Genomic DNA, 27339 nt, shown 5'->3' on the forward strand with positions numbered 1-27339 from the left:
TATCTCTAAAATTGGAGGCAGCAATAGTGTGAAAAATCCACAAACAATGGAAAAGTATTGAACATCCAGGTTGGAGTAACAAGATTTGGATGTGAGCCTTCCAATCAATATCCTAACTATACTGTAATTTTTTAAAAAAAGTTTAATCTACTGTGTCACAAATGTGTATGAGAATAATAAGATGTTGTGTAAATGCTTTGTGAACTTGAAAGTCTTTCACAAGTATGAATTATTGTGTAAGGATATTGAAACAGTATTTTCAAGGAAACAGCTTTTCTTTCTTTATTTTTATTACAAGAATATAGTATCTTAGTTGTAACTAGATTCAGTGGTTCAGACTAGGAATTTAACTATTCGTTCTTTATCTGTTTAGGGAAATGTGCCCTAACTTTTAACTTTCCCCTCCTAGTTTGCAAGGTCCAGGGAAATCTCTGGGGCTCTCAAGGGAAAAGGATTTTAAAATATGAAGGACTTGCATGCAGATAATTGAGAATTGACTAGTTTATAATTAGAAGAATTCCTGAAAAGAGAAACTAACAGAGAAATTCATGTACAATGTATATTCTCAGTGTTTAAATATTTATTTTAACTTTGTAATTTTTCTTTTGCAGAAACTCTAGGTGGTCTGGATACCATTGTCAAGATCCCTCCACATGTACTGAGGTAGGAGATGGACATTGTATAATATCACAGAAGTCAATATTACCTGCTGAAGGCCCAGATAACCACATTGGTTTACAGTGCGTCTTAGTTTGTTTTGTGCTGCTATAACAGAATACTACAGACTGGGTGATTTATAATGAACAGAAATTTATTAGTTCATGGTTCTGGAGGCTGAGAAGTCCAAGATCAAGGGGCCACATCTAGCGAGGGTCTTCTTGCTGCGTCATCCCAAAGGTAGAAGGACAAAAAGAGGGTGGAACAGAGAAGAGAGAAGGGGACTGAATGCACCCTTTTCTAACAAAGCCCCACTCCTGTGATAACAGCATTCATCCATTCATGGAGCAGAGCCCTCATAGCCAGATCACCTCTCATTAGGCCTGACCTCCCAATACTGTTGCATTGTGGATTACGTTTCCAACACTTACTTTTGGTGGGGACACATTCATACGATAGCATAGCATTTTACTTGCTGACTAAAGGCTTTCTTGCACCCATGAGCTGGGATATTTCATGAGGTTACATGATGTGAACCTGATCGCATTCGCTCCACCTGTCTGTAGAGGGATGAAACCAGTGACCTAAAGGAACCAGCCATGGAAGTCCATGGTAAAAGGATCAAATTGGTCAAGGAGAGACATGATCAAAACTTACGTGAAGAAGTAGAAAGAAAATTGCACTCCCTCTGATGGGCATGCACCCCTACACTAGGTAGTGTGGATTTAAGCTCTGATTGGCAACCCTGGCTGGACATCATCTGGCTGGTTGTGAAGTCCACAGCTACATGCAGCAGCCCAGAGATAGGAAGCCTATTTCCCCACCTTCTTCCCCTCCCACTATAACTTCCCCCAACCCTCACTGGGAGAGAAATGCCTGCCCTCTGTAGAAAAATTGGAAAGAACAATACAACAAAAAAGAAAGTTGTCCATAACTACATCACCTAAGGATAACCACTGAAAACAGTTTAATAGATTTTCTTAAATGTCTTTTTCTATACACATATATTTTATAAATTAATATAAAATTTTATTCATGACTTTGTTGCCTGCTTGATTTTTTTTTACTCAAAACCATATGAAGAATATTTTCTAATGCCAGTATATGTTCTTCAAATTAAAATGTTACGTATACTTCCATTATATGGCTGTAGCATAATTCATTTAGCAGTTTTCCTATTGTTTAATAACACTTGGGCTGTTTCCAGGGTTTTCTTTGAGATTATAAAGTATTTTGGACTATAACCCTTTGTTGAGTACGGTTTCTATGTTCTCAGGATACTGTGATTAGATATTTTCTCTCTTTTTAAGTAGATTGAACAAAATTTATGTTTCTATCTTTTTAAAAAATTAATTACTTTTCCTGTAGTAACTTCTACAAGTTTACATATTGTAAGGGAATCCATGTTTTAAACTAAGTGCATTTTTGTGTGTGCAAAGCTTATACATGAACAGAATGTCTGGCAACAACATGTTTGTCTAGCGGAGAGGTGGTGCAGCTGGGGTGTCCAGCACATAGGAGGATGTGAGGACTTTCTATGAGCTGTGAAGGCATGGATAGTTTAAAGAAGTCAATTTCCTGGCCCCCAACTTCTATAAGTCCCCTTTCTTAAAACTGATTTGCTTCAAAACTGACATTGCCACGTCTCCTTTTCCACCTCACCTTTTACTGTCACTCTGCTCCTGCTTGTCAGAGAAAACCACACCTGTTACCCACCTGTGTCTTACAGTAGTGTGTTGTCCTGGGGTACAGAGATCTTGTTCCACCCACAAAGAACTATGAACATACTAGTGTCCATACTGGTAAAGGGAGTGATTATAAGGACTGGGAAACATATCATTTTTCAAGTTATGTGTTTTAACTTCTTGGCTTTCAGCAATATTGAAGGAGCTATAAGATGATAGATGAAAATTTTTTTTGATGATGTCTCCTTCATTCCCTTATTATTTATGTAAACAAGGTGTCTTACTGTTTACAACTATAAAGGTAAAAAAGAATTGATATGGAATTGGTGCTAAATTCTACCTTATTATATAGCAATGGAAAATACTTCTTCATAGGCATATGAACTAACTGGGAGAAATATAAACAAACTCCATTTCCATAGACATGTATTTTTAATAAAAGTGTATTTTCCATGCTAACCATATTGACATTTTGATAAATAATTATTAATGTTCTTTGGACCAATTTTGTGCATTAGTAATGACTGCTTACAATTGAACATTTTAAAGCCTTATGGTTACAGGAAATATTTTAAAAATTACTTTAAACATACTTTATCTTAACAGAGAAGTATAGTAGGGAGGTTAATAAAAGCCTTTCTAGCATTAAGATATATTGGAGAAAAATGTTTGGGGAAAATGGAATGGAAATACAATAAGTTCAAGGAGAAAAATAACAATACAGCATTATTTTACTGTTAAAGAAGAGTTTGTTCACCTTTTTTTGATGGATGAAGGTGTTTTTCAAATTGCTGTCGTATTCACAAGATACATTTCAAAAGTGATATGTTTTAATTAAAAATTTTAATAATTCAAGTATTCCAGAATTACAGCCTTCACAATTAAAATTATGATGAAAAAATTTGAATGCTAACTTAAAGTACGTGAAAAACAGAATCTTAACATTTTCTTAGTGACTACATAAGTAAAAGAGTTTGATAAACTCTGCTCTAAAGGTTGTTTCCTCATCCAAAGTGTTGTTTAACTTAGCAGTGAGGTTTTCTGTGGTTCTGAGTTTGTGATAAAAGGTCTGTCTTCAGTGTGAGGAGCAACAGAAGAGGTTTCTGCTCCACTGGCTGGGAATGTTTAAAATTGTTGGGCGCATACATATATTTAGAATTGTTATAGTCTCTTGCTTAATTGATCCCTTTATCATTATATAATGACCTTCTTTGTCTAGTGTTCATGTGTATGTGTGTGGCTAGAAGAGCTGGAGAGAATATGGTTTCAATGTGTCCAAGGACATATTTTTGGTTCTCCTTTTACTCATTTGGCTTTATTTTATTCAACGATCTTTTGCTTTACCCCAGAGCCAGCTACCTATCTTGTGCACCTACAGGAGCTGTTCACAACATTGGTGGGAGGGGTGCCAGATGAGAGACTATGGATGAATATATGCATATGTACATGTCTTTACATATTTTCACCATTATTAGAAATTCTACTCGGACTATTTCCTCTAATGACAAAGATTATCCTCATGTACAAAGATACATCATCTTACTATTCAAAAGAATGGACATTATTATGTTTCAGATGCACAATGAGATCTATCAAGCATTCTTGTACAGAGAATTGAACCATATGAATGAGACACAGCAGATGTGAGCCTTGCATTCAAAGGTGTTTTTTTAAAAACAATTTTGAAGGAAGAGAATGAAGATATACAAAACAGAAAACATTGTGATGTGGTAGCAAATGTAAATTTATTATAGACTTTTATACATTTAAGGAGGTTTCAGTTTGTGATTCACAATAGTGGGGAACTTCTCAAAGCCTCGTCTAAGATACAAGTAGAAGCCATAATTAGAGCAGAAAAGAGATTGAATCAACACTAGTCTGATTTACTATTCCATGTTATCATTAGGGAAATGATATAAAGAGGAGACATACAGTAATGGGCTTTTCCCCCTGTGTTGTAAATCAGTCCTTCTTTAATCCTTTGATTCCTCTTCCAGGCGCTTTAAACCAGGAGAGCATTTACTCTGTTAAATCATTATGTTTAACATGGCATCTTTCTATTTGAGCATCTGCTAAAAAAAAAAAAAAAAAAAAAAAATCCAGGCACTGTAAATATTTGTCTGCTCATTGAGGAGAATTTGGATATGTTATTTTTTCTTCCATTATGCTTACATTTAATATATGGGAAAGAAACCAAATTTATAAACTATCTCTTGCATTCTTCTGATTTTGAATTCAGATTTAGTTTTCATTTCTGTTACATAATCACCTCCAGGTGATTATTTGCAGATTTTTAAAATTGTTTGTTTTGGAAAGGGCTACAGGGATCATTCATAATCTTGAATACCTTTGCTCTGCTTTTTCCTATTTTTTTCTTTTGCCACTGATTTGTTAATTTCATGTTAAATATAGTCCCATTCTCATAATTACTAATACTGTTTTGGTCAATTGTGTACGTTAGTAGTGGTAGCTTAAATCAGAAGAACCCTTGAAGAGCCTGTGTTGAAATTGAATCCTTGAGAGACCTATGTTGTATTATTTTTCCTTTTGCCATTGATTGCTCTAAGGACTTTTGAATGATTTAAGTGACTGGTGACTGGATTCAGTTATGCATAGAGCATTCTAAGAGAGATATTGATGATAAAACATATTAGATGGAATTAAGGAGGTCAAGAGACATTGCTTATTTGTGCTCAAGGCTCTGTCACTGATGAAATGCTCACTCTTATTGTTGATGTGGTGAGCAACAAGGGTAGGAATTAATGCAGAGCCTATTGATATTCAATGCCAGGGAGGGAGGCAGGTCCAGGGAATATGTACTATGGAATATTTCATGACTTTATTAGTGGCTAGTCATGTGAAAATCTTTCCACCTTCCTGCCCTTAGTCTTGCTTTTGATTTGGGGGTGAGTTTTAAGGGTCCTTATCTTCCTCCATGAGGAGACTGCACCCTTGCTATCTTTGCTTCTCTTTTCCCTTTTCTTAAACTTCAAGGTCTCCTTACATGCATCTTTGCAGGGTTGAATAAATCTATGAATTAGTGGGCTACTCAGGTATCCCTACACTGAAGAAGCCATCGATAGCTCAGGTTATGTCTTAGAATCATCCTCCCCATGTCCTTTTTGCTTCGTAAGCAAAAGCCAACTCAGGATGTTCCCTAATAGTGACAGATTTGGTGAAAAATATGACCAAGTACAGTTGCCACTGATTGTCGCTGATTCCATCATGGCTATCCACTAGTTTTTCAACCAAGTAATATCATAAGACTTGGAGGCTACCGATCAAGAACAATTAGAATATTCTGTAAATGTCTGTTAGGTCCATTTGGCTTAAAGTCCAACTTAAGTCCAATGTCTCTTTGTTGATTTTCTGTCCTGACAACGTGTCTAATGCTGTGAGTGGGATGTTGAAGTCCCCTACTATTATTGTATTGGTGTCTATCTCTTTCTTTAGGTCTAGTAATATTTGTTTTATGAATCTGGGTGCTCCAGTGTTGGGTACATATATATTAAAATTGTTATAGTCTCTTGTTGAATTGATCCCTTTATCATTATATAATGACCTTCTTTGTCTTTACTGTTTTTGATTTAAAGTCTGTTTTATCTGACATAAGTATAGTGATTCCTGCTTACTTTTGATTTCCGTTTGCATGGAATATCTTTTCCCACCTCTGTACTTTCAGTCTACACATGTCTCTACAAGTAAAGTGAGTTTCTTATAAGCAGCGTATAGTTGGTAGTTGGATTTTTTTTTTTTTTTTTTTTAGACGGAGTCTTGCTGTGTCACCCAGGCTGAAGTGCAGTGGTGCAATCTCAGCTCACTACAACCTCCACCTCCTGGGTTCAAGTGATTCTCCTGCCTCAGCCTCCCGAGTAGCTGGGACTACAGGCACAGTGCCACCACACCCGGCCAACTTTTGTATTTTTAGTAGAGACAGAGTTTCACCATATTGGCCAGGCTAGTCTCGAACGCCTGACCTTGTGATCCACCCGCCTCGGCCTCCCAAAGTGCTGGGATTACAGGCGTGAGCCACTGCACCCAGCCTAGTTGGATCTTTTTTAAATCCTTTATGACAATCTATATATTTTAAGTGGAGCATTTAATGCATTTACATTCAAGGTTAATATTAGTATGTGAGGTTTTGTTCCTGTCACGTTGTCATTTAGATTCTTTGTTTTTTTCTTTTTCTCTGTCTCTGTGGTTTGGTGGAATTCTCTCTTGTTGCCATTCATTCCTTTCTCTTCTCTTAATCCTTTGATTGCTTTATAAGACCTGTGAGCTTTTGTGTTTTCATAATGGTGAATATCAGCCTTTTATTTCCATGTTTAAGACTCCTTTGAGCATTACTGGTAGGCCAGTCTAGGGATGATAAATTCTCTTAGCATTTGCTTGTCTGGGAAATAATTTATTTCTCCTTCATTTATGAAGCTTATTCTTTCTGGATATAAAATTCTCGGTCGACATTTTCTTTTCTTTGTGTTTCAGCATTTTGAAAATGTCATTCAATTTTCTTCTATCTAAGAGGTTTCTGCTGAGAAATCCACTGTTAGTCTAATGGGGTTTTCTTTATAGGTGACTAGATGCTTTTCTCTTGCTAATTTTAAAATTCTTTCACTTTTACTTTATTTATTTATTTATTTATTTATTTATATTTTTTTGAGACAAGGTCATGCTTTGTCACCCAGGCTGGAGTGCAGTGGAGCAATCTCAGCTCACTGCAACCTCTGCCTCCCAGATTCAAGCAATCCTCCCACCTCAGCCTCCCTGTAGCTAGGACTACAGGCATATGTCACCACACCCAGCTAATTTTCTGTATTTTTTGTTTGTTTGTTTGTTTGTTTTGGTAGAGATTGGGTTTCATCATGTTGCCCAGGCTGGTCTCAGACTCCTTGACTCAAGTGATTCACCTGCCTCAGCTTCCCAAAATGCTGGGATTACAGGCATGAGCTACTGCACCTGGCTCACTTTTACTTTAGACAGTCTAATTATAATATGCTGCAGTGAAGTCCTTTTTGCAATGTATTTTTCTGGGAATTGCTGGGCCTCCTGTATCTGGAGGATCTGTCCAAATTTCTTGCCAGACTTGGGAAATTTTCATCAATTATTTCCTTAAAGAGATCTTTGGTCTTACTTTTCGCTCAGGAATACTGATAATTTGTAAGTTTGATTGCTTTATATAGTCCCAGATATCTCAAATGCTTTGTTCATTCTTTTTTCCTTATATTTTGCCTGACTGTATTATTTCAAAAGACCTGCCTTCAAGTTCTGAGATTTCTTCTTCTGCTTGGTCTAGTCTATTACTGAAGCTTTTGAATATATTTTGTAATTCCTTCAATGAATTTTTCAGTTCCAGAATTTTTTTAAGATGTCTATCTCCTTAGTAAATTTTTCATTCATATCATGAATTGATTTTCTGATTTCCGTATATTCATTTTCAGATTTTTCTTGCATCTCATTGAGCGTATTTAAAATAAATATTTTGAATTTTTTATCTGACATTTCAAGGATTTCTTTTTGGTTAGGATTTATTGGCGGAGAATTACTGTGCTCTTTTGAAGGTGTCACATTACCTTACTTTTGTATGCTTCCTTTATCTTTGTGTTGATTTAAATGCATTTGGAGCAAGGGTAGCTTCCTATTTTTGAATTTGTTTTTGTTGGGCAGGGGGACTTTTTCTCTTGAAGATGTGACTATGATGTTGGTCGGCTAGGGTTTTACTGAAGGCATTCCCTAATCCTCACCATTCTTATGTCCTAGGCCATCTCATATAATGAAATATAGCATACTTGTCATGGCTCCTCTTCCTTCCACATGCCAAAGCCAAGACCAAAACCACAGATCTAGAGGTGTTTGAATAAGTAGCCCAATAGCTCCCCTGCATGTTGAGCACTAAAATGTTAGGGGAACATGTTCTGGGCTGCTCTCTTCATCAAAATTGCCCAGTGTGTGTCTTATGCAGCCTTTCTCACTTCCTTATCCTACTTATCCTTGAAGACCATGCTGAGAAGTCCTGAAGTCCTTCCTTAATTTCCTAGGTAGAAATTATATTTCTCTCCCTTGTGTCCTCACCGTTCTTCTTACATAATCCTGTCGTGAAGCTCATCAACCACGTTGGCAGTTGTTTGCAGGTTCTATTCTCAGACCCTAGCCTCAAGGAGCTCACCTAGACAAATTACTCATCTTTGTATCTCTTATGTCAGTGCCTTATAAATGTTTGTGGGATGAAACTGCTTCTCCAGCTTTACATCACATGTCCCAGAAAGCCACTGCCTTCATCTCCTAGATTCTTAGAAAATGCAGTATTCGAAAGAATCTGTGCCAAAATGGAATCTCAGCTTTGGCAATAGGACTTCTAATATCTTACTAACTGAGAAGGTCAGTCTTAAAGAGTATACCCAGAAGCCCAACACTCAATTCATTGACCTCAGCTAGTGTAGACTTAAATCCTGTGCCCTCTACTCAACTAAAGCCCTGCCCCACCTAATGTATATTAGATAAGGGGTGGGGGATGGTGGTGGTAGTAATCAGGACTCTGACCAATATTCTATGCCAAAGGATGCTAAAGATACAAAGGTTTCAGTTCTCAGTAGATTTCCATGAAAAGTCCTTGGCCACCCTGGAAGAGGCATACTGCCTGTCCTACCTCCATCTCCAACATGAATTTGACTTGGAGTATTTCTGTTCTAAAGGACTGAAGAACCTCCACTCCTATCCTGTCCCAATTCAAGATTGTCTCTTTCTTCCTTCCAGGTCACTTGCAACAGTACTGGTCCAGATGAAATAAAACTGTCAAGGGAATCCTGGAGCTATTTTGTCAAAAGGCAGCCATTGGCAGCAAACCTTTTGTTGGCATTACTCAGTGCCCCTTTGGGAACAATCCCAGTGATTACCCTAGCCATAACCCAGCCATTTTGCTTACCTGCTCCATGATTTTTCAGAGCCAACCTCAGCCTAATTGCTTTCTCTTGCCAGTTGTACTTTCCAGAAAGATTCTAACAGCTTTTTTTTTCCCATTTGTCTTTGTATGTGTCCCACCACCTCTCCTCCCTAGCTGACCCTCTGCCTGGCCCTTTGCTTCATTTTGCCTGCCTTGTCCAGACACTTCATTCAGTCTAGATAATGACATATTCCTCCTCGTCTTCACGTGGGGACCTACTGATTTTTCATGCAGGGTGTGAGCACATTCATCAGTGTTTATACTTGGAGAGAACCATCCATAACAGCTTCCCATTTCTCATATGGTTTTACTTTAATTGCCTTTATGCTGCATTGATCTATTTTAGTGCTTTAATTCTGTGCTAAGAAGCCTGGAGCGACTTCTGCAAGATATGCAAGTTTTTTTGGTTGTTTTGTTTGTTTTGTTTTTTAGAGACAGTCTCACTCTGTTGTTCAGGCTGGAGTGCAGGAGCACAATCATAGCTCATTGCACACTCGAACTCCTGGATTCAAGCAACCCTCCTGCCTCAGCCTCCCAAGTAGCTAGGACTACAGGTGTATGGCACCATGCCCAGTTAATTTTTTAAAAATTTTTTGTAGAGATGGAGTTTTGCTATGTTGCCCATGCTGATCTCAAATTCCTGGCTTCAAGCGATCCTCCCACCTTAGCCTCCCAAAGTGTTGGAGTTACAGGTGTGAACCACCAATACCTATCAGTTTTTTAGCTTTAATTTGAAGAAAGAAACATATCTGCATCAACTGGGAAGAACTTTATATGATTTAACATGATGAGGACAGCAAATACCCCAATAGCTGTTTTTGGCACACAGTTTGATTCTCATCAGTATTGTTCCTGCCTTTCTTATGTCATGGAGAAGTGTTGGACTCCCCTTGCTACCTCCCACTGCCATGGAGGAAGCAAAGGATGCTGGTGTAGAATTTGCAGTTCATGTTTTCAGCTTGTGCTAATGAATGGAGGATCTGAGCATACATGCTGGACAGGTACTTCACATTATTCTAGGTAGATTACAAACATCTGTGCTTCTCTTGGATGTAAACTCATCTCGAGTCTCCTTTTCTTGCCTTCTTCCTTTTCTCCCTACTATAGCTGACTTCTCTTTGCAGAGTCATACAAATGTAACTGAGTTTTGGCCCTGTTGAGTCAAACTCTGTTGAGTTTTGCTGGTTACCATAAAAAAAAAGGCGGGCAGGTTGGGGGAGCTTTAAGACACTTTGGTTAGTCCAAGCCTGGCTCATTTTCAGATTTAGCGAATTATTTATCTCAGCAAGCTGTGAAAGGCAATGTGGGGAAAACATTGTCAGCCTTTCTGGGCTCAGTGGGAACCTTGTAAGTGAGCAAGGGCTTGTTCTAGAGGAGAACTGAACTTTTCTAGCTTCCTGAGATCAGGCTTGCCATAAACAGGTGACCAGAAAAATCTATTTGCAAGGAGAGAGTGGCACATGGACTAGCGTTTAGCAGTGGAGGTTGCTGAAATCTGTGTTAGAAATCAAGGTGCTCTGAAGATCTAGTTTCTCTTTTTCCTTTCCCTGCTGCCATAGAAGACAAAGAATATTCTTGTCTCCTTTTAACGTAGTATAAGTGATAATACCATTCTATTTCCTAACTTACAACCAGCTGCGTCTGTGGGCTATCTGCCAGTTGTAAGCCAGTCCTAATGGTTTCCATGTTCTATTCCCATTAATAAGGAAGACCTACAATTAGCTCTCCATTACAAGGCCTGTCCTTGTTAATAGCTCTGACCTAAAAGCACTTTTTAAGTGATGCAGTCATCACTTAAAGAAGTCACCACTTAAAAAATGAGTGCATAAGTCACCGAAGTTAGTGTGTAGGGGATGTTGACTTGAGTGATATTTTAGGATGTGCACGAATTATTAATCTTCAGAAACAAGCCATGGCCACTCATCCTCTCTTTATGACCAATAGTTGATGACTTTATAACTCTGGGCTTTAAACATAAATCCACTGAAAAAAATAACAATCCAATTATGAATTTTTGTTGCTTAGGCTTCTTCATTCCTTTTTGTTTTGTTTTGTTTTTGAGACAGAGTCTCACTCACTCTGTCACTCAGGCTGGAGTACAGTGGTGTGATTTGGGCTCACTGCAACCTCTGTCTCCCGGGTTCAAGCAATTCTCCTGCCTCGGCCTCCAGAGTAGCTGGAATTACAGGCATCCACCACCATGCCCAGCTAGTTTTTGTGTTTTTAGTAGAGACAGGGTTTTACCATGTTGGCCAGGCTGGTTTCGAACTCCTGGCCTCAAGTGATCCTCCCATCTCGGCCTCCCAAAGTGCTGGGATTATGTGTGAGCCACTGCATCCAGCCTCTTCCTCCCTTTTGAATGGAATGAAGGTAGGATTTTTGCTGTGTGCATTATTCTCTGAATTGTTTTCATCATTAAACTGTGCCTTTAAGGCAATTTAGTCACAAATGTCCTGCTTTTGTTTCAAACTGTGCCTCTGAGAAATTGTTTATATTGATGGATTTTAAAAATGGATCCCAAGCGATGGATAGGGACCCGAGCTCATCAATTTAGTGATGTCAGTAGCTCCATAGAGTTATTTACATCTTTCTTTTTCACTCTGTAGGACTTTTCTTCTGGGAGAAGGGTGGGTGCAGACTAGAATCATGTGTTGTTTTCTTGGAAACCTTTGTTTCCAAGTGCTGGTCCCACTTAATCTTGACAGCACTCCTGTGTGAGACAGTGGACACACTGAGGTTGGAGGGGCTATGTAGCTGGCCAAGCTCCTTGAGCCAGTCCAGGGCAGAGCCAGGGCTGCTGGACTCCAAAAATCACCTTCCTAACTCACTATGGGGTATTAGCTCTCCAATTATTTGACTTAATACAGAAGATTTTTTATTATTATTTGCAATTTATGGGAAGAGCTGAGATATATACAATTAAATTTTGTGCAGTAAATCACTTGATGAAGCACCATTGTTGAAAAAACCTCCTAGAAAACCTGCTATATTTCACCGTTGCCCACTCACAAGTGCAACTTACCAATAAAGGATTATGGATTAGACCACCTTGTATCAAAACAGCTTCAAATGCAATTTCCAAGGAGCCAGTGCTTTTAAAAGACGGTTGTCCTATATTCAGACTGAGGGGAGTGTCATGAATTATTAGAGCTATTAAGATTAGCACGTATACCCAGCTTTGCCAGGAAATGACTTAAATTGACTTTACCTCTCTGTAAGGAGGAAGGAAACTTTAAGATAAAAGAGACTCTAGTCTGGAATTGATGTGAATACCCACTGGGGAAACCTGAGTAATTATGTAATTAAATAACTAACTCTTACCTCTCCACCTTCTGCTAACTTGACCAAGGGAAGAGGCTAGGTAACAATTGATATGGTTTTTTAATGAGGGTTAAGGTGAGCAAAACTGAAGAATTACTGAGAGAAGATTTAGGATAGGGCTCATTTTTAGGCCTAAAGGAATCCTTCTAGAATATTTTAAGTGAGAGCAGACCTATGCCAATTTTCAGTTTAATGAACTCCAGAGAGAATTGTTCTATGTAAAATAATGGGGTTTTTTTTCCTGAAACTATAACTGCCCCATGGTGTGCTTTATTTTATAAATCCTATTTTGGTTTTCTGTATTTACCAGCTGGGAGAAAAACCTTCAAAAACAAAAGGGGTTTTGTAAGCTTATTTCAGAGGCTGTTGGTAGGACAGAAGCCAGGAAACTGGGTCCAGCTGTGCTTGGGGGTTGGGAGAAGGAGAGATCCCGTGACTGGGAAGGGCAGAGGGAGAGGGCTGAACACAGAGGACACCCAGGACTGAGCAGGTGGGAGGGCTGCTGGATTTACCCCCAACTCTGAAATAAAGCTATATGTGGAAGACAAGGCCAGCAACACGACCTTTGCTGAAAATGGGGAGGGTAGCATTCATGCATTTCAGAGGTAGTAAAAATAAAGATGTAATTTAAAGTCAACAGGAGGATTTGATTAAGAAAGAAAACAATTGTTAAAGGTGTGCATGCCCAGGCATTCAGTACAGAGGATGTTTTTATGAATGCTTGAGATGATTGCCTCGCTGCACTCAGTTCTATATGTTAACGTCTCTATCGGAGGGGTCTGGAGAGAGTGATGCAGAGTGGGAAGACAGGGTGGGGACTGGGCTCATGTGGATCAGGCAGTTGGGAAGGGGGAGCAGGTGGCCTGGGTTTGGAGTCAGAGCCAAACACACAGCATGGTGCATGCCGGAAATGCAATGAGGAACAGGACACAAGCTCTCTTCTCTCAAAGAGCTTGTCACTTGCTGAAGGGAAAGCAAATAGATCATCATCATACAGATGCAAGTCCTGGTTCTCCCACATATGCCTTTTGGGACCTCGAGCTGGTCATTTTGCCTGTCAGTTTCCATAAATGGAGATGGAAACGGGAAGGTAGGGAGGTGCCTCTGTTTCCCCAGTGTGACAGGTCTGAAGAGATCCCATTGCAGGCCACAGAAGTGGCCTCAACCTCCCCTGTGAGTGCTCAGCATGTGTCCACGCTGGGTCTGTCCAGAGGAGGGCATTGCCCCTTTGTACCTCCCCCATATTGGGGCAGAAGGGCAGCTTCCACCCACAGGGCTCGCTCTCAGAACCCTCTGTGCATTACTGATGTGGACTGAGGCAGCACTTCTCAAACTCTTTGGTCTCAAGACCCTGTACATTTTTAAAAATTATCCCGCATAGCTTCTATTTAAAATTTGGATTGTGTCTATTTACCATATTAGAAACTAAAACAAAATTTTTTAAATTATTCATTAAAAATAATAGCAAACCCATTCGATGTTAATATAAATGATATACTTTTAATGAAAAATAACTACTTTTATTATACTTCTACCATCCTCATAGCTGTGGAATTAATATTCCCCCAAACAATGTAGTTCTTACTGGGTTCTTACGAAGATTACATAAGACGTAATCTTCATAAGACAGCAGTTTGCAGAATGTACAACAAATGAATGAACATTCACAACAAGTGAATGAAATGTCACTAGTAAACAGGCTTGCAGTTTTCTGGCAGTTTGCAGTGTGATTAAGGTTTCCCCGCTCCTGTGCTGGGTTTCAAAGTGTGATTTTAGATAGGAAAACAAGGGTACCGGGAAGAAAGGGCAGATGAGACTATGGATTTAAGTAGCATTATTTCCTTGTCCTGTGAATATAAAAGGGCCCAACTGGTCCTTGGGAATTATAAACAAATCTGCCTGAGCAGGCAAGATTTGGAAAACTTGACTATGGCAGTCTTAAATGTTCTTTAAAATAAATTCTGGTGTCTGAAATAAGAGAATTGGAATCTAATGTTGCTCTATCAGTGTGTTCTGTTTCCATTTTTACTTACAGACTTAAAGAAATTTCTTTGAGCTGGCCTCTCTCGTGGCAGTCCATGGATGAGGGTGGCTGTTGATGGAGCTATGGGTGGGACGGAGGACATCACATTTCCAGTAGTACTGCAACACATACCTACCTGAAGATGATGCTTTGGTTTTGTTTTTAACCAGAAAATACACAAGGGTATTCTTAGTTTAGGGGGTAATTATTTGCATCTGTAAATTCTCTAGGCCTTCCATTATTTTCCAGTGGAGAAACCATTGCTTGCCTACCCAACATCCAACTGCTCCTTATCCTCAATGAACCTGACTAGGTATAGGATCTGCTCTTATTATGAGCCCTGTGCTTCCAAGGAGGCTGGCCACGGGCTTGCCCTGCATCAGAATATGAGAGGGGTACCCTCTCAGTCTTGTGAAAGTGAAGTTCTTTCTTCCTCCAGAACTTTTCACCTTCAAATGATGCTTGGAGCAGCTATAGCTGTTTGCAGCTGTGAAAGGAGCCAGCCAGGGAATGAAGCTGACACATGGTGGATCTGAAGAAAGATAGAAAGGGCCTCCTGGCTGTGTTAAGGGGGCACTGAATCACCTGAACCTGGAGCTAATCTGCCTCCTTGTTTAGGACACGGAGGGAATTGGACTTTGTTACTTGTAGCTGAACGCACCCTAACTGAAGCACCCTCCCTAAAGGAATGATCATGACCCGTAGGGATCCAGAGAAGGGAGGATAGCCCCGGCATGTGCAGCTGCCGTAACCAATCTGAAGAGCTGCTGGTAGGATTCTTTTCTTCATGTCTGGCTGTCTTTTGACCATTTTGTTGTCCTGTTATTTTGTAAGATAAAGAGTTGAAGTTTTAAATTAAATGGTTGGTAACTTTGATAAAATATGGAGGAGAGCTGAGACATCTGTGGTGTTTACAAGGTATGGGACCTTAGAGGTGGGGCTTTGGGTTTCTTTCCACCCCTTCAGCATGCAGATGCATATTAGAGCCTCGACCTTTCTCCATAAATTACTGATTTACTTGTAGAATCTCCCATCCAGACCTTGAACTCCATCATCCTTATACCCATGGCTGCTGGTGCTACATGAGTGACCCCCAGTAATGAGAGTTACCAATTATGGAGTATTGTTCTATGCCAGGAGTTATACTAATGGCTTGGCATGCATTGTCTTATTGTTTACAACAAGTACAATAGGTACTAACATAATCTGCATTCTAATGATAAGGGCACTGAGGCTTGAGTGATAAAATCACTTGCTTGAGGTCCCACAGCTAATAGATGATAGAGGTTCAAATATAGGTCTGACTCGAAAATTGTTTTTAATTATTCTGTTTCTTCAATGCATATTTGTTGAATATCTGTCGTTTAGATGTGTTAGAATGGGAATTGTTGTTCCTATTGATTGCAGCTTTCACCCTTGGGAAATGTACTGGGACAGAAGACACATATGCCACTACCTGAATATTGGCTCTTCTCTGGAAATAGGCCTTAGTGGAGTATGTGGCTTACAAATACATTCAGTGGTCAGTAAGGGAAAGCCTAACTAGCAGTGGTTTAAATGAGATGGGGCTATTTTCCTCATGTAACAGGCTGTCTGGAGGTCGGCTTTCAGCACTGATATCTCCAGGATTCTCTTGGCCTTCCATTATATCTGACTCTTCATGCACAAAATGGCTGTTGCAGCTTCAGATCTCACATCCCCATCCAGAAAGAAGTCAAAGACAAAAGGCAGAAGGGCAGAGCCAACTAAGCAGGTCTGGTCCTTTTTGTCGGTAAAGCAAAAGTTTTCCAGGGTTACAAGGGAGGCAGGAAAAGTGGAAAACAGGATTGTTGGGAAAGGCTCACACCAATCCTGATCTACTACTTGGAGCTGACCATGCTGTTGGGCAAAATAAAGTTAGACTCTTGTCACTGAGGAGAAGGCTGCTCACACTGTCAGCCACACATCTGAAAGTGGAGGCTGTTAGAATTTGAAGGGGTGCTGGAGATATCCCCGTCCCGCAAGCAAAACAACTGAGACTTGTAGGGAACACAAGTGTCTGAGCCAGGATAAAAGAAAAGGGCCTGTTTCCTTAGACTCTGCTGCTCTTCTCACTGCACTGTCCCTTTCAAAGTTTTACATATCTCCTCCACGAGTTATTCCTCTCATCCTTTTTCTTTTTCTTTTTTTTTTTTGAGACAGAGTTTCACTCTTGTTGCCCAGGCTGGAGTGCAATGGTGCGATCTTGGCTCACTGCAACCTCCACCTCCTGGGTTCAAGAGATTCTCCTGCCTCAGCCTCCTGAGTAGCTGGGATTACAGGCATGCGCCACCACACCCAGCTAATGTTGTATTTTTCGTAGAGATAGGGTTTCTCCATGTTGATCAGGTTGATCTCGAATTCCTGACCTCAGGTGATCCACCTGCCTTGGCCTCCCAAAATGCTGGGATTACAGGCATGAGCCACAGCTCCCGGCCCTCTCATCCTTTTGAAGGAGGCTGGGAAAGTCAAACTTCCTAGAGCCTTGTGGATAGAAACAAAGCTTTGGAGAAAGCCAAGTAGCATGCCCAGGATTATCCCCTCTGTTTGTTCAGAGCTAAACAGTGGGAGGGAGTTGGACCAGAGTCCTTTTCACAGACCCCATTGTCCTTCATGATACTGTGACCTCCCTTTATGGTCTTTCTCCTTAGCCTGGAGCAGTGAGGCTCCTTGCTCAGACACCCTGGGCTTTCAGGTGGGTAGGCATAGCTGCCTTGACACCCCAGCAAGGAGGGCTCCGGCTCTCAAGGGACAATTGGGTAGCACCCAGCCTGCATAAGAATATTGGGTCCATGTGTGTGCCTGGGGAGGGGAGAATGCCACCTGGTATGGCCATGAAGAGTGGTGATGCCCCATAAACTTGAGTCCAAATGTTTCTCTCCCAGGTTGGTTTGACCCTGTCTTTCAGTGCAGTTCCTGGTTCAGTCCTCTGTGGCATGTTTCTGCCTTCCCAGGCTGGGACAGAGAGTGCCTTGGTGCTTTCCCACATATTGGGAGAAACACTGTAGCCCACCTCAGCATCCACCTGATGTGAACAGTGTGTCAAGTCACCCTACTAAAAAGGCATCGGGTGGAGCCAGCAGTATGTGTAGGCGGGGGAGTCAAGCACTCTTAATTTTCCTCAACTTAGGAACCTCTCCCAATTATACTAGGATGGGAAATGAGTGTGTGTGGGGGGGTTTAATCTAGGGAAAGGAAAAACACCTGTCCTGAGCTAAAGGCGACTACATGATAAGCTTTTGCTATAAAATAATAGAGTAGGATATAGTGTTTATAATACTTGAGTATTTGTTTATTGAGAAATTCCCGTTTTCTCCATGTGAACATCTTTATCAGCCTCCAGGATCCTAGCTGGTTTTCGCAGATTTTTGTGGGCACCCATATGTGTACTTTTGCAAGCTTACTAAGTCTCTATTTGGATGCAGGGCATTTACAACCACTCCTGCTGCAAATGACAGTGCTGCATATGCTCTTTGTGGTCTCTGGTAGATATGAATGGCGAGAATAATCATGTCAGGCAGACTTAGGTTCCCCCCCTCCGGTAAGGAGGATCTGTCCTGTCCTCCACAGTCACTTTGTCATGCCCTCGGCTGGGATAGTTGTCAGGCAGCTTTTACTGTCTTAGTTTGACTGTCTTTTGCTCTTGAATCATTGCACTAAGAGAACAATCTGCTACTGTTTTCTGTCTTCAGCGTGTTAAAAAAAAAATACTGGGCATATTTGTTTTTCTTCCAGCACATGTCTCGTTTGGAAAGGTCATGCATTTATATGGTAGACTTGCTATTACCCTGACTGCAGTAAAGCAGCCAATTGCCAATGTATTGCTATACATACAGCTGCCTTCGGGGTGACTAGGCTATAAGGCAGCTACAGACAGGCTGAAGGGCACCTGTTGTGCCCACACACAAACCCAACCTTTAACACGACATTTATCCTGAGAAACAGTCTTGTCTTCACATCACATAGTGCCAGACCTGAGGCTACTTGTTGGGCAGGTTAATGCAGATCTTAGTCAGCTGACCTGCAGGCTGGAAGGGTCTGGGATATGTTTAAAGCAGGCAGCTAGTAAGGAACCAGCCCAACCTTTTTGGCTCCTGCCCAAGGCCTATTTTTAAAGAGTGCTTGCCGTACAGGATCGATGGGGATGTTCAGTAGTTGAAATACCACAAACATATTACTGCTGGGAGAAGTTGCTGTTTATGGGAAAATAAAATTTTACCTCATTGTTCTCTGCCTGATGTTTGTTGCCAAAATGAATTACTTAAGGGGAGTTATTTCATACATGGATGCATGAAAGTGATGTTTGATGCCTATGGAGAAGGTACTGCAAAGCTTTTAGCAGAGGACAGGAGCTGTAACTTCAGAAGGTAAAAAGGTTTCAGTCTGACCTAGGGAAACACCTGTTTTAAATGATTTAGAAAGTAAGAGAATACACAACTGACACACTTGTGAAAAAAGGTAATGTCAGGGCGTGAACTGAGTATGTTCTCAGTGTAGAAAATTCAAAAGCCTAGGAAACATAAGTATTGACACATCATGTCACTTGAACCATGCGGAAGGTTTTACGACATCCCTACTTTATAGAGAGGAGACTGAGGCTTTGTGAGGATAACTTGCCCAGGATTACCCAGTAACAACTGTTAAAATCTAAACTCTAACCTGTGACTGCTGGGTGCAAAAGTCATATGACCTAAAGATGAATCTTAATATTTGGTTTATTTTCTTCTGAGAGTATATAATGAAATAAGGATATATAGTATGTAATATTTTGAAGCTTGCGATTTTCACTTAGTATATCAAACACGTTTTTCCAATGTCATTAAGTGTTCTTTAAAAACATTTTAAGGCCATTAAAATTCCATCAAATTGATGCGCCATGGCAGGAAGGAAGGTCATTTTACTGTCTCCTTTATTATAGGAATGATTTTAACAATTGGTCAAAAATTAACATGAAATGCTAGATAGCTTCTCCTCTTTGAAGCTTTGGTCTCAGTTTTTAAAATGTATATGGTCAGGAATGGTGACTCATGCCTGTAATCTCAGCACTTTAGTAGGCCGAGGAGGGAGGATCGCTTGAGCCCAGGGGTTCGAGACCACCTGGGCAACATTGCAAAAATCCCGTCTCTACAAACAACTTTTAAAAAAATTAGCCAGCCATGGTGGCACATCCCTGTAGTCTCAGGTACCTGGGAGACTGAGGTGGGAGGATCACTTGAGCCTGGGAGGTTGAGGCTGCAGTGAACCATGATTAAGCCACTGCACTCTAGCCTGGGCAACAGGACAAGATCCTGTCTCAAAAAAAATAAAATAAAATAAAAATAAAAAGAGTAGCATGCCATCATGATACTAGAAAGGCAGTTCACTTGCTTGGTAGAGGATTTCGCAAGGATGTTCGTTGCTAGTTGATTGTGAACCAAGCAGGATAAACATGTTCCCCCACAGTTATTTAATGCTATTACTAAAACCACCCATATGTAACCAGCTACCATATCCTGTGTCATGGGGGTGGAGGAAGCACTAACCTTGCCAGGAGGGGCTCTGGGAATGCTAACAGGGCAAGCAGAAGTGTGGAGCAGGGTGGCATTTGGAAGGATGGATGGATGTGTCAAGTGGATATGAGCCGAGCATGTGTTTGATGAGCAGCGTGTGATTCTGAGCCTTAAATGGTACAGTTGATCTCGGAACCAGAGATGAAGCTTTGAGGTAGTGTCGTTGGCCTTGCCATGTATTTAAACTAGTCTGATACTTAGCTTTTACTATATCTGAGGCTAAATTTAATGGTGTAATGCTGAAAGTTTTATCACTGTAGATAAAAAGTCAATAAAAGAGTGAAGGGTACAGATTTTTCTATCTTCTGGAGCCCACGTTCCTGCCCATTTTATAGCTGAGTGTGCGATTCAAACAGAAACAGTTCTCAGTGCTGTGTTTCCTGGGAAAAGTGGGGATTATTGCAGTGGTGCCATGTGCTGGGTGGTTTGTGTGAAGAACATAGGAAAACTGGAAGATTAAACCTTTTCAATACTTTGGCTAATCTGCAGGGATGCTGGTGCTTGTTTCCATGTTGTGGGGTTCTTTCTTTTTCCCCTTTAGTCTTTGTTCCCTGTGGTGGAGAGAGAACATGTCGCTATTTAAAGGGTGTAGGCTTTTGTGTCCTATACTCCTTATATTTGAGTCTGGACTCATCCATTTACCAACTGTATTCACGGATCCATGACTCCAGGAGCTTCATGTCTTGGACTGTGAAATGGACAGGATAATAGCCACTGCCCCAATTCCTGTGAGGATTAAATGAGCTAACTCACTGAGAAAGTTCCTAGCTCACATCACTTCTCATCCTTTCCATGCCGCTTCCTCTTGAGCAAGTTTTTTCTAACTTTCACAGTAGAGTTAGGTTTCTAGTGGGAACTGATAATTCATAGTAGTTAGGTGACGTGGGACAAGTTACTTACCATCTCTGAGCCTGTCTGCCCATTGATAACATGGAAATAATTACATATCACATAGCGTGTTAATGATCAAATTAAATGAGATAATGTATACCAAGTCAGAATGCCTGGCACAGAGTGGGCAGTCAGTGACTGAAGGGTACTGGCACGAAATGGACATATCTTAGAAGGACAGCCTTCCTTCTGGCATCTTCCTGAGCGTCACAGCCTCTTCTGGCTACTACTTCTTTGTCGGCATCATTAATTCTCTCTACTCACTGGCTGTGGGGGTTTCTCAGAGCCCTATCCTTCTGTTCTGCACCTTGTACATTTCCTTGGAAGTTTCATCCACTTCCAAGTTTTCAGCTACTAGTTATAGATTGATAACTTCTAAATTTTTCGTTAGCTCCAGGTTAGTACGTCCAATTTGTTATGTATTAGCACTTAGATGCCCAAAGGCACTTTGAACTCAAAATATACGAAAATATAGCTGCTATCTTTCCCACTTACTTCCTCAAAACTGTTCTTTCAGGTAGTCTTCTCTACTTCGTTTGCATGCTGTCTGTAGGTTCTTTTTCCTTTTTTCCATTCCTGAATGCAGACACCTAAATGCACTTTCAGCACTGGGTCCTTCTATTAGAGTGGAGCCCTTCCTCCAGGCTCTCATGCCTCTGGTTAATAATGATGACAACAATGAAGTTATCATAAGGCAACTGTGATAATCAGAAAGAGCACCATAATCACAAGCATTTGTTGAGTGTGTACAATGTGCTAGATACTGTCGGTGCTACACTGAGTCCTAGGTGAGGCAGGACCCTGCCTTGGACCCGTGTTGTAGAGGCTTTATTTTCAGTCTCCTCAGGGCAATGGAAATGTTCCCACCCAAAGCCTGCCCTTTTCTCTCTGGGTACTGAAGACTTCAGAATTCCCTGCTCTGTCTGTGTTGAGCCTCTTTACAGAAATCAGCTGTCGGGGCCAGGCAAGGTGGTTCATGCCTGTAATCCTAGCACTTTGGGAGGCCGAGGCAGGTGGATCACCTGAGGTCAGGAGTTCAAGACCAGCCTGGCTAACATGACGAAACATCGTCTACTAAAAATACAAAAATTTGCCAAGTATGATGGCAGGCACCTGTAATCCCAGCTACTTGGGAGGCTGAGGCAAGAGAATAGCTTGAACCCGGGAGGTGGAGGTTGCAGTGAGCCAAGATCGCACCATTGCACTCCAGCCTGGGCAACAGAGCAAAAACTCTGTCTCAAAAAAAAAACCAACCAAACAACAAACTCAGCTATGAGGTCTCTTCCCTGGCTCTATCTTTCAGAAGGCAAATGGTGCCACAAGTGTGTGCATCCCTAGGCCTAAGGGCTGGCCATGAAGCAGTTAACTGCAGTGATTGTGGGTTGGGATTGGTCTGCAGGCTGAGGTGTCCATGTTGCTGAGACCCCTTGCAGGACAAGACAGAGCTGGGGCCCTCCAGAGCACTATAAATGTTAGGCTGGCCCTGGGCAGTCAGGACTTTGACTAACATAGCCTCTTATCAGATCATTCTAACACTGCTTGAGATAGGTAATATTAGTTCCATATTTTTAGATGAAGAAAGTAAGGGTTGAAGAGGTGAAATGCTTAGCACACAGGTTGCCATTGTCAGGGCCTGAATTTGACCAAGAGTAGTTTGACTCCAAACATTTTTTTTTTTTTTTATGATAGTCTGTTTTCTATCCATTTGCTACATTGTAGCCAGAGTTCCATTTGGTAGAAAATGTCTAAGATTACATTATTCCTTTGATTAAAAATCTTTCATTAGCTCCTCATTTTCAACTGGCTAAAGGTTAGTTTCTGTGAATGGTATGCAAGACCCTTCAAAAGCTGGCTCAAAGCTCCTTTGTGAAATCATTTCACACCAGTCTTCCCACTGTGACTTCCCTATCAGGTCACAATGGGACTTTGGCTGCTCCACGAACCCCCTCTGTACCTTTGCATTTACAATCTCAGCTGGGAATGTCCTTTTCTTCTTTACTGAGCTGACCAAGTTCCATTGTCTCCTGCAGTTCAAGGCCTAATGAGTATCACCTTTTTATGAAGACACTTGCATTTTTCTAGACAAAATCTCTCCCACTCTCATTATACTTCTATAGTTGGTTGTGTATACCTTCATACAAGTGTCATTACCTTGTACCTATGTTTCCATATTATCACATGTCTGTTACTTCCTCTAGACTATGGGTTCCATGTAGGCAGGAACCGTGTGTCTCATTCATCGTTATGTGTCTAACATTTCACACAGCGCCTGGACATGTAGTAGGCTAAATAAATATTTATTAAAGAAATGCTCTATTTATTACTAAAACTCTTATGTACTTCTCACAAATGGATTATTAGTCATTTAGGAATGCCAATTTTAGTTCTGACTGTTGTGTTAACTGGTAATGGATTGGTTTCATAAGGCAGTTTGACACCATACCTGGAAATTTTTATTTCCTAGAAAACTGTTACTTTAGTTGACCATTTTGCAGTCATGGTACTTAATTTATAAGAAATTATAATACATCTATTTATGCATTATTTGTGAGCTTTAATAGGCCAGTGAGTCTTGAAGAGAATATGAAGTCAGTCTTTTTTTCTCAAAATTATTAGTTTTGTTTTGCTTTTAAGTTACCTGTCTTTTGTAGCATAGACGTTTCTGAAAGATATTTATGCCATAGAGTTGTCATTTTTTTAAGAGGTAGCTCTACAGTTGCATAAGGTTATCAGCATATAAAAAAGACGATGGAGCCGGACGCGGTGGCTCACGCCTGTAATCCCAGTATTTTGGGAAGTGGGTGGATCACCTGAGGTCAGGAGTTCGAGACCAGCCTGAACAGCATGATGAAACCCCGTCTCTACTAAAAATACAGAAATTAGCCTGGCGTGGTGGCAGGCGCCTGTAATCCCAGCTACTCAGGAGGCTGAGGCAGGAGAATCACTTGAACCCAGGAGGCAGAGGTTGCAGTGAGCCAAGATCATGCTACTGCACTCCAGCCTTGGTGACAGAGCAAGACTCCGTCTCCAAAAAAAAAAAAAAAAAAAAAAGATAGTGATGGTATTTTCCCACTACTTTTCTCTTGTTCCATAAAATTAAAGTGTTTGTGTTAGGAACCTGCTGCTGCTGTTGTTTGCGTTTGCCACTCCTTGGCGGAAGGGCGCTGCTCCTGCTGGAGATTCCGGGCAGGGTGCTAACTCCAGATTGCCAGCTGGAGCATTTTCATCATGAAAAAAATCATTAAGTAACAAAATGCATGTGTTCTGTGATCCAGGGCAGGGCAGAGCAATTTCCATAGGCATATTTCATACTGTCAGTATATCCACACTCTAAGGCCGAAAGCTTGATTGTAGGAAAACATGTCACAGAAAGGAAAGAAGCAAGGTTACGTAGACTGATTTTAAATGACATATTTGGCTAAGGTAACTGTATTTTAGGATCACAAGCCTCACTTCAGTCAAGAAGGCTTTAGGGAGAGGAAACAATTCAGGAAATGTTTGAAAGATGGTAAGGACATTTCTCTAGGGAGAAGAAAAAGAGAAGCTATTCCAGGAATATTGCTCAGTTATTGATAAATTGGAAAGGGTGGTGACTGGATAGAGGAGATGAAGTTAGCATGGAGGAATTCAGGAAGGATGACATTGAGGCCATTAAGGGAAACAGGCATTCAGTGTTCAGGCCATAAAGCTTTGAAGGAAAGGAAGAGCATGTGTATGTACTTGTAGGCTCAGGCTAACTTCACCTTTTCCCTAATTTTTTTTTTTTTGAGATGGAGTCTCACTCTGTCTCCCAGGCTGGAGTGCAGTGGTGTGATCTCGGCTTGCTGCAACCTCTGCCTCCCAGGTTCAAGCGATGTTTCTGCCTCAGCCTCCCGAGTAGCTGGGACTACAGGTGCACACCACCACACCCAGCCAATTTTTGTATTTTTTAGTAGAGATGGGGTCTCACCATGTTGACCAGGCTGGTCTTGAACTCCTGACCTCAGATGATCTGCCCTCCTCGGCCTCCCAAAGTGCCAGGATTACAGGTGTGAGCCACCGCACCTGGCAACCTTTTTCCTAATTCTGAAGGTAACATGTTTTATTCTTGAAGATATTTAAAATGTAGAAACATGTAAATAATAAAACCAAAATCATCCACATTCCCAAAAGGCAAAGTGTTGGGGGAAAGTTCTTTCCAATCTCTCCCCCTCTCCTCTGCCTATGCTGTATGTGTGTGCAAGGTTTTATTCAAGAGGACAACCATGTATGGTATATAATCTGCATGATAGTCTCATATTTTTGTATAACATTTTCAAAGTATTTTCCTGTGTCAAAGAAACTTTAGAATACTTTTAGTGATTATGTATTATTCTGTTCTATAGATGTACTGTGATTTGTTTAACCTCAGTTACATTATACATAAAGATACAGTAAACATCTTTACATAGAAAACTTTGCTATTATCTATGACTATTTTCTTAGAAAAGGCTCCTAGAAGAGGAAACCCTAGTTCAAGGCATACCAATATTTTAATTTCTTTATATATATTGACAAAGAGCTTCTTACGAAAACCTTAAAGAGCAGACGCTTTCCACGGTGCCATGAGAAGTGGCTGTGTGAGGAATTAAGTGTGTCTGTGGGGCTGAGGAGTAGCTTACAGCATTTCACGGCAGGAAGTTGTAAAATTGACATGTGGGAGATAATGTGAGGAAATGTTAAAATGGATTGACAATGGACAGAAAGAAAGGAGTATCTTGGTAAAAAAAAAAAAAAAAGAAAAGAAAAAAAAAAGATCTTCACTGGCTTGCTGTATGTAAAATGTTTAACCTCATTCTTGGAATGTAGTTTGAGATTGACAAATGGTAACCATTAAGGTCTCATGTGCTAAGGCATGAGCTCAGGGGTCCGGTGCCTGTCCTACCTCTTGTCCAGTAGTGATTTTTTTCTCTTTCCCTCCGTCCCTCATCAGTAAATGCCAATAATACAGTCATGGATGGCTTAATGATGGGGATAGGTCCTAAGAAATATGTCATTAGGCAAGTTCATTATTATGCAAACATCATAGAGTGTGCTTACACAAACCTAGATGATACAGTCTACTATACACCTAGGCTGTAGGCCTATTGCTCCCAGGCAACCTGTACAGCATGTTACTGCATGAATACTGTAGGCAGTTGTAACACAATGGAAAGTGTTTGTGTAACTAAACATAGAAAAGGTGCAGTAAAAATGAAATACGGAAGATAAAAAATGGTACACCTGTATAGGGCACTTATGAATGGAGTTTGCAGGACTGGACGTTGCTCTGGGTGAGTCCATGAGAGAGCAGTGAGTGAATGGGAATGCTGAGGACATTATTGTACACTGCTCTAGCCTTTATAAACACTGTACACTTAGGCTACACTAAATTTATTTTTAAAATGTTGTTTCTTCAATAGTAAGTTAACTGTGGCTTACTGTGACTTTTTTGATCCTTTAAACTTTTTAATTTTTTAACTTTTTGATTCTTTGAAGTAACACTTTGCTTAAGACACAGATTGTCAGTTGTACAAAAATAATTTATATCCTTATTCTATAAGCTTTATTTTCTTTTTCTTTTTATTTATTTATTTATTTTGAGACGGAGTTTCGCTCTTGTAGCCCAGGCTGGAGTGCAGTGGTGTGATCTCGGCTCACCGCAACCTCCGCCTCCCGGGTTCAAATGATTGTCCTGCCTCAGCCTCCCAAGTAGCTGGGATTACTGGCAGGCACCACCACGCCCGGCTAATTTTGTATTTTTAGTAGAGATGGGGTTTCTCCATGTTGGTCAGGCTGGTCTCAAACTCCTGACCTCAGGTGATCCACCTGCCTCAGCCTCCCAAAGTGCTGGGATTACAGGCATGAGCCACCATGCCCGGCCTTTAAGCTTTAATTTATTTTTTAATTTTTAAACTTTTTGTTAAGAACTAAGACACAAACACACATTAGCCTAGACCTACACAGGGTCAGGATCATCAATGTCACTGTCTTCCACCTCCACATCTTGTCCCGCTGGAAGGTCTTCAGGGTCAGTAAAATGCATGGAGCTGTCATCTCCTATGATACCAATGGCTTCTTCTGGAATGCCTCCTGAAGGACCTGCCTGAGGCTGTTTTACAGTTAACTTTTTTCTTTATAAGTAGAAGGAGTATGCTCTAAAATAATGATAAGAATATAGAAAATACATAAATGAGTAACATGGTTGTTTATTATTATCAAATGTGATGTACTGTACCTAATTGTATGTGCTATGCTTTT

General features: G+C 40.6%; 1 protein-coding gene across 1 annotated transcript in view; it reads left to right on the plus strand.

Moving 5' to 3' along the window:
- ARFGEF3 (ARFGEF family member 3) overlaps nt 1–27339 on the plus strand; it is a 187463-nt gene that overhangs the window by 12785 nt on the left and 147339 nt on the right. Inside the window, exon 2 of the mRNA XM_034962938.3 lies at nt 612–663. Within this exon, the coding sequence (XP_034818829.3) occupies nt 612–663 (52 nt within the window). The remainder of the gene's footprint in view (nt 1–611; nt 664–27339) is intronic.

Source organism: Pan paniscus, chromosome 5 (assembly GCF_029289425.2).
Source record: "Pan paniscus chromosome 5, NHGRI_mPanPan1-v2.0_pri, whole genome shotgun sequence".
Taxonomy (NCBI): Eukaryota; Metazoa; Chordata; class Mammalia; order Primates; family Hominidae; genus Pan; species Pan paniscus.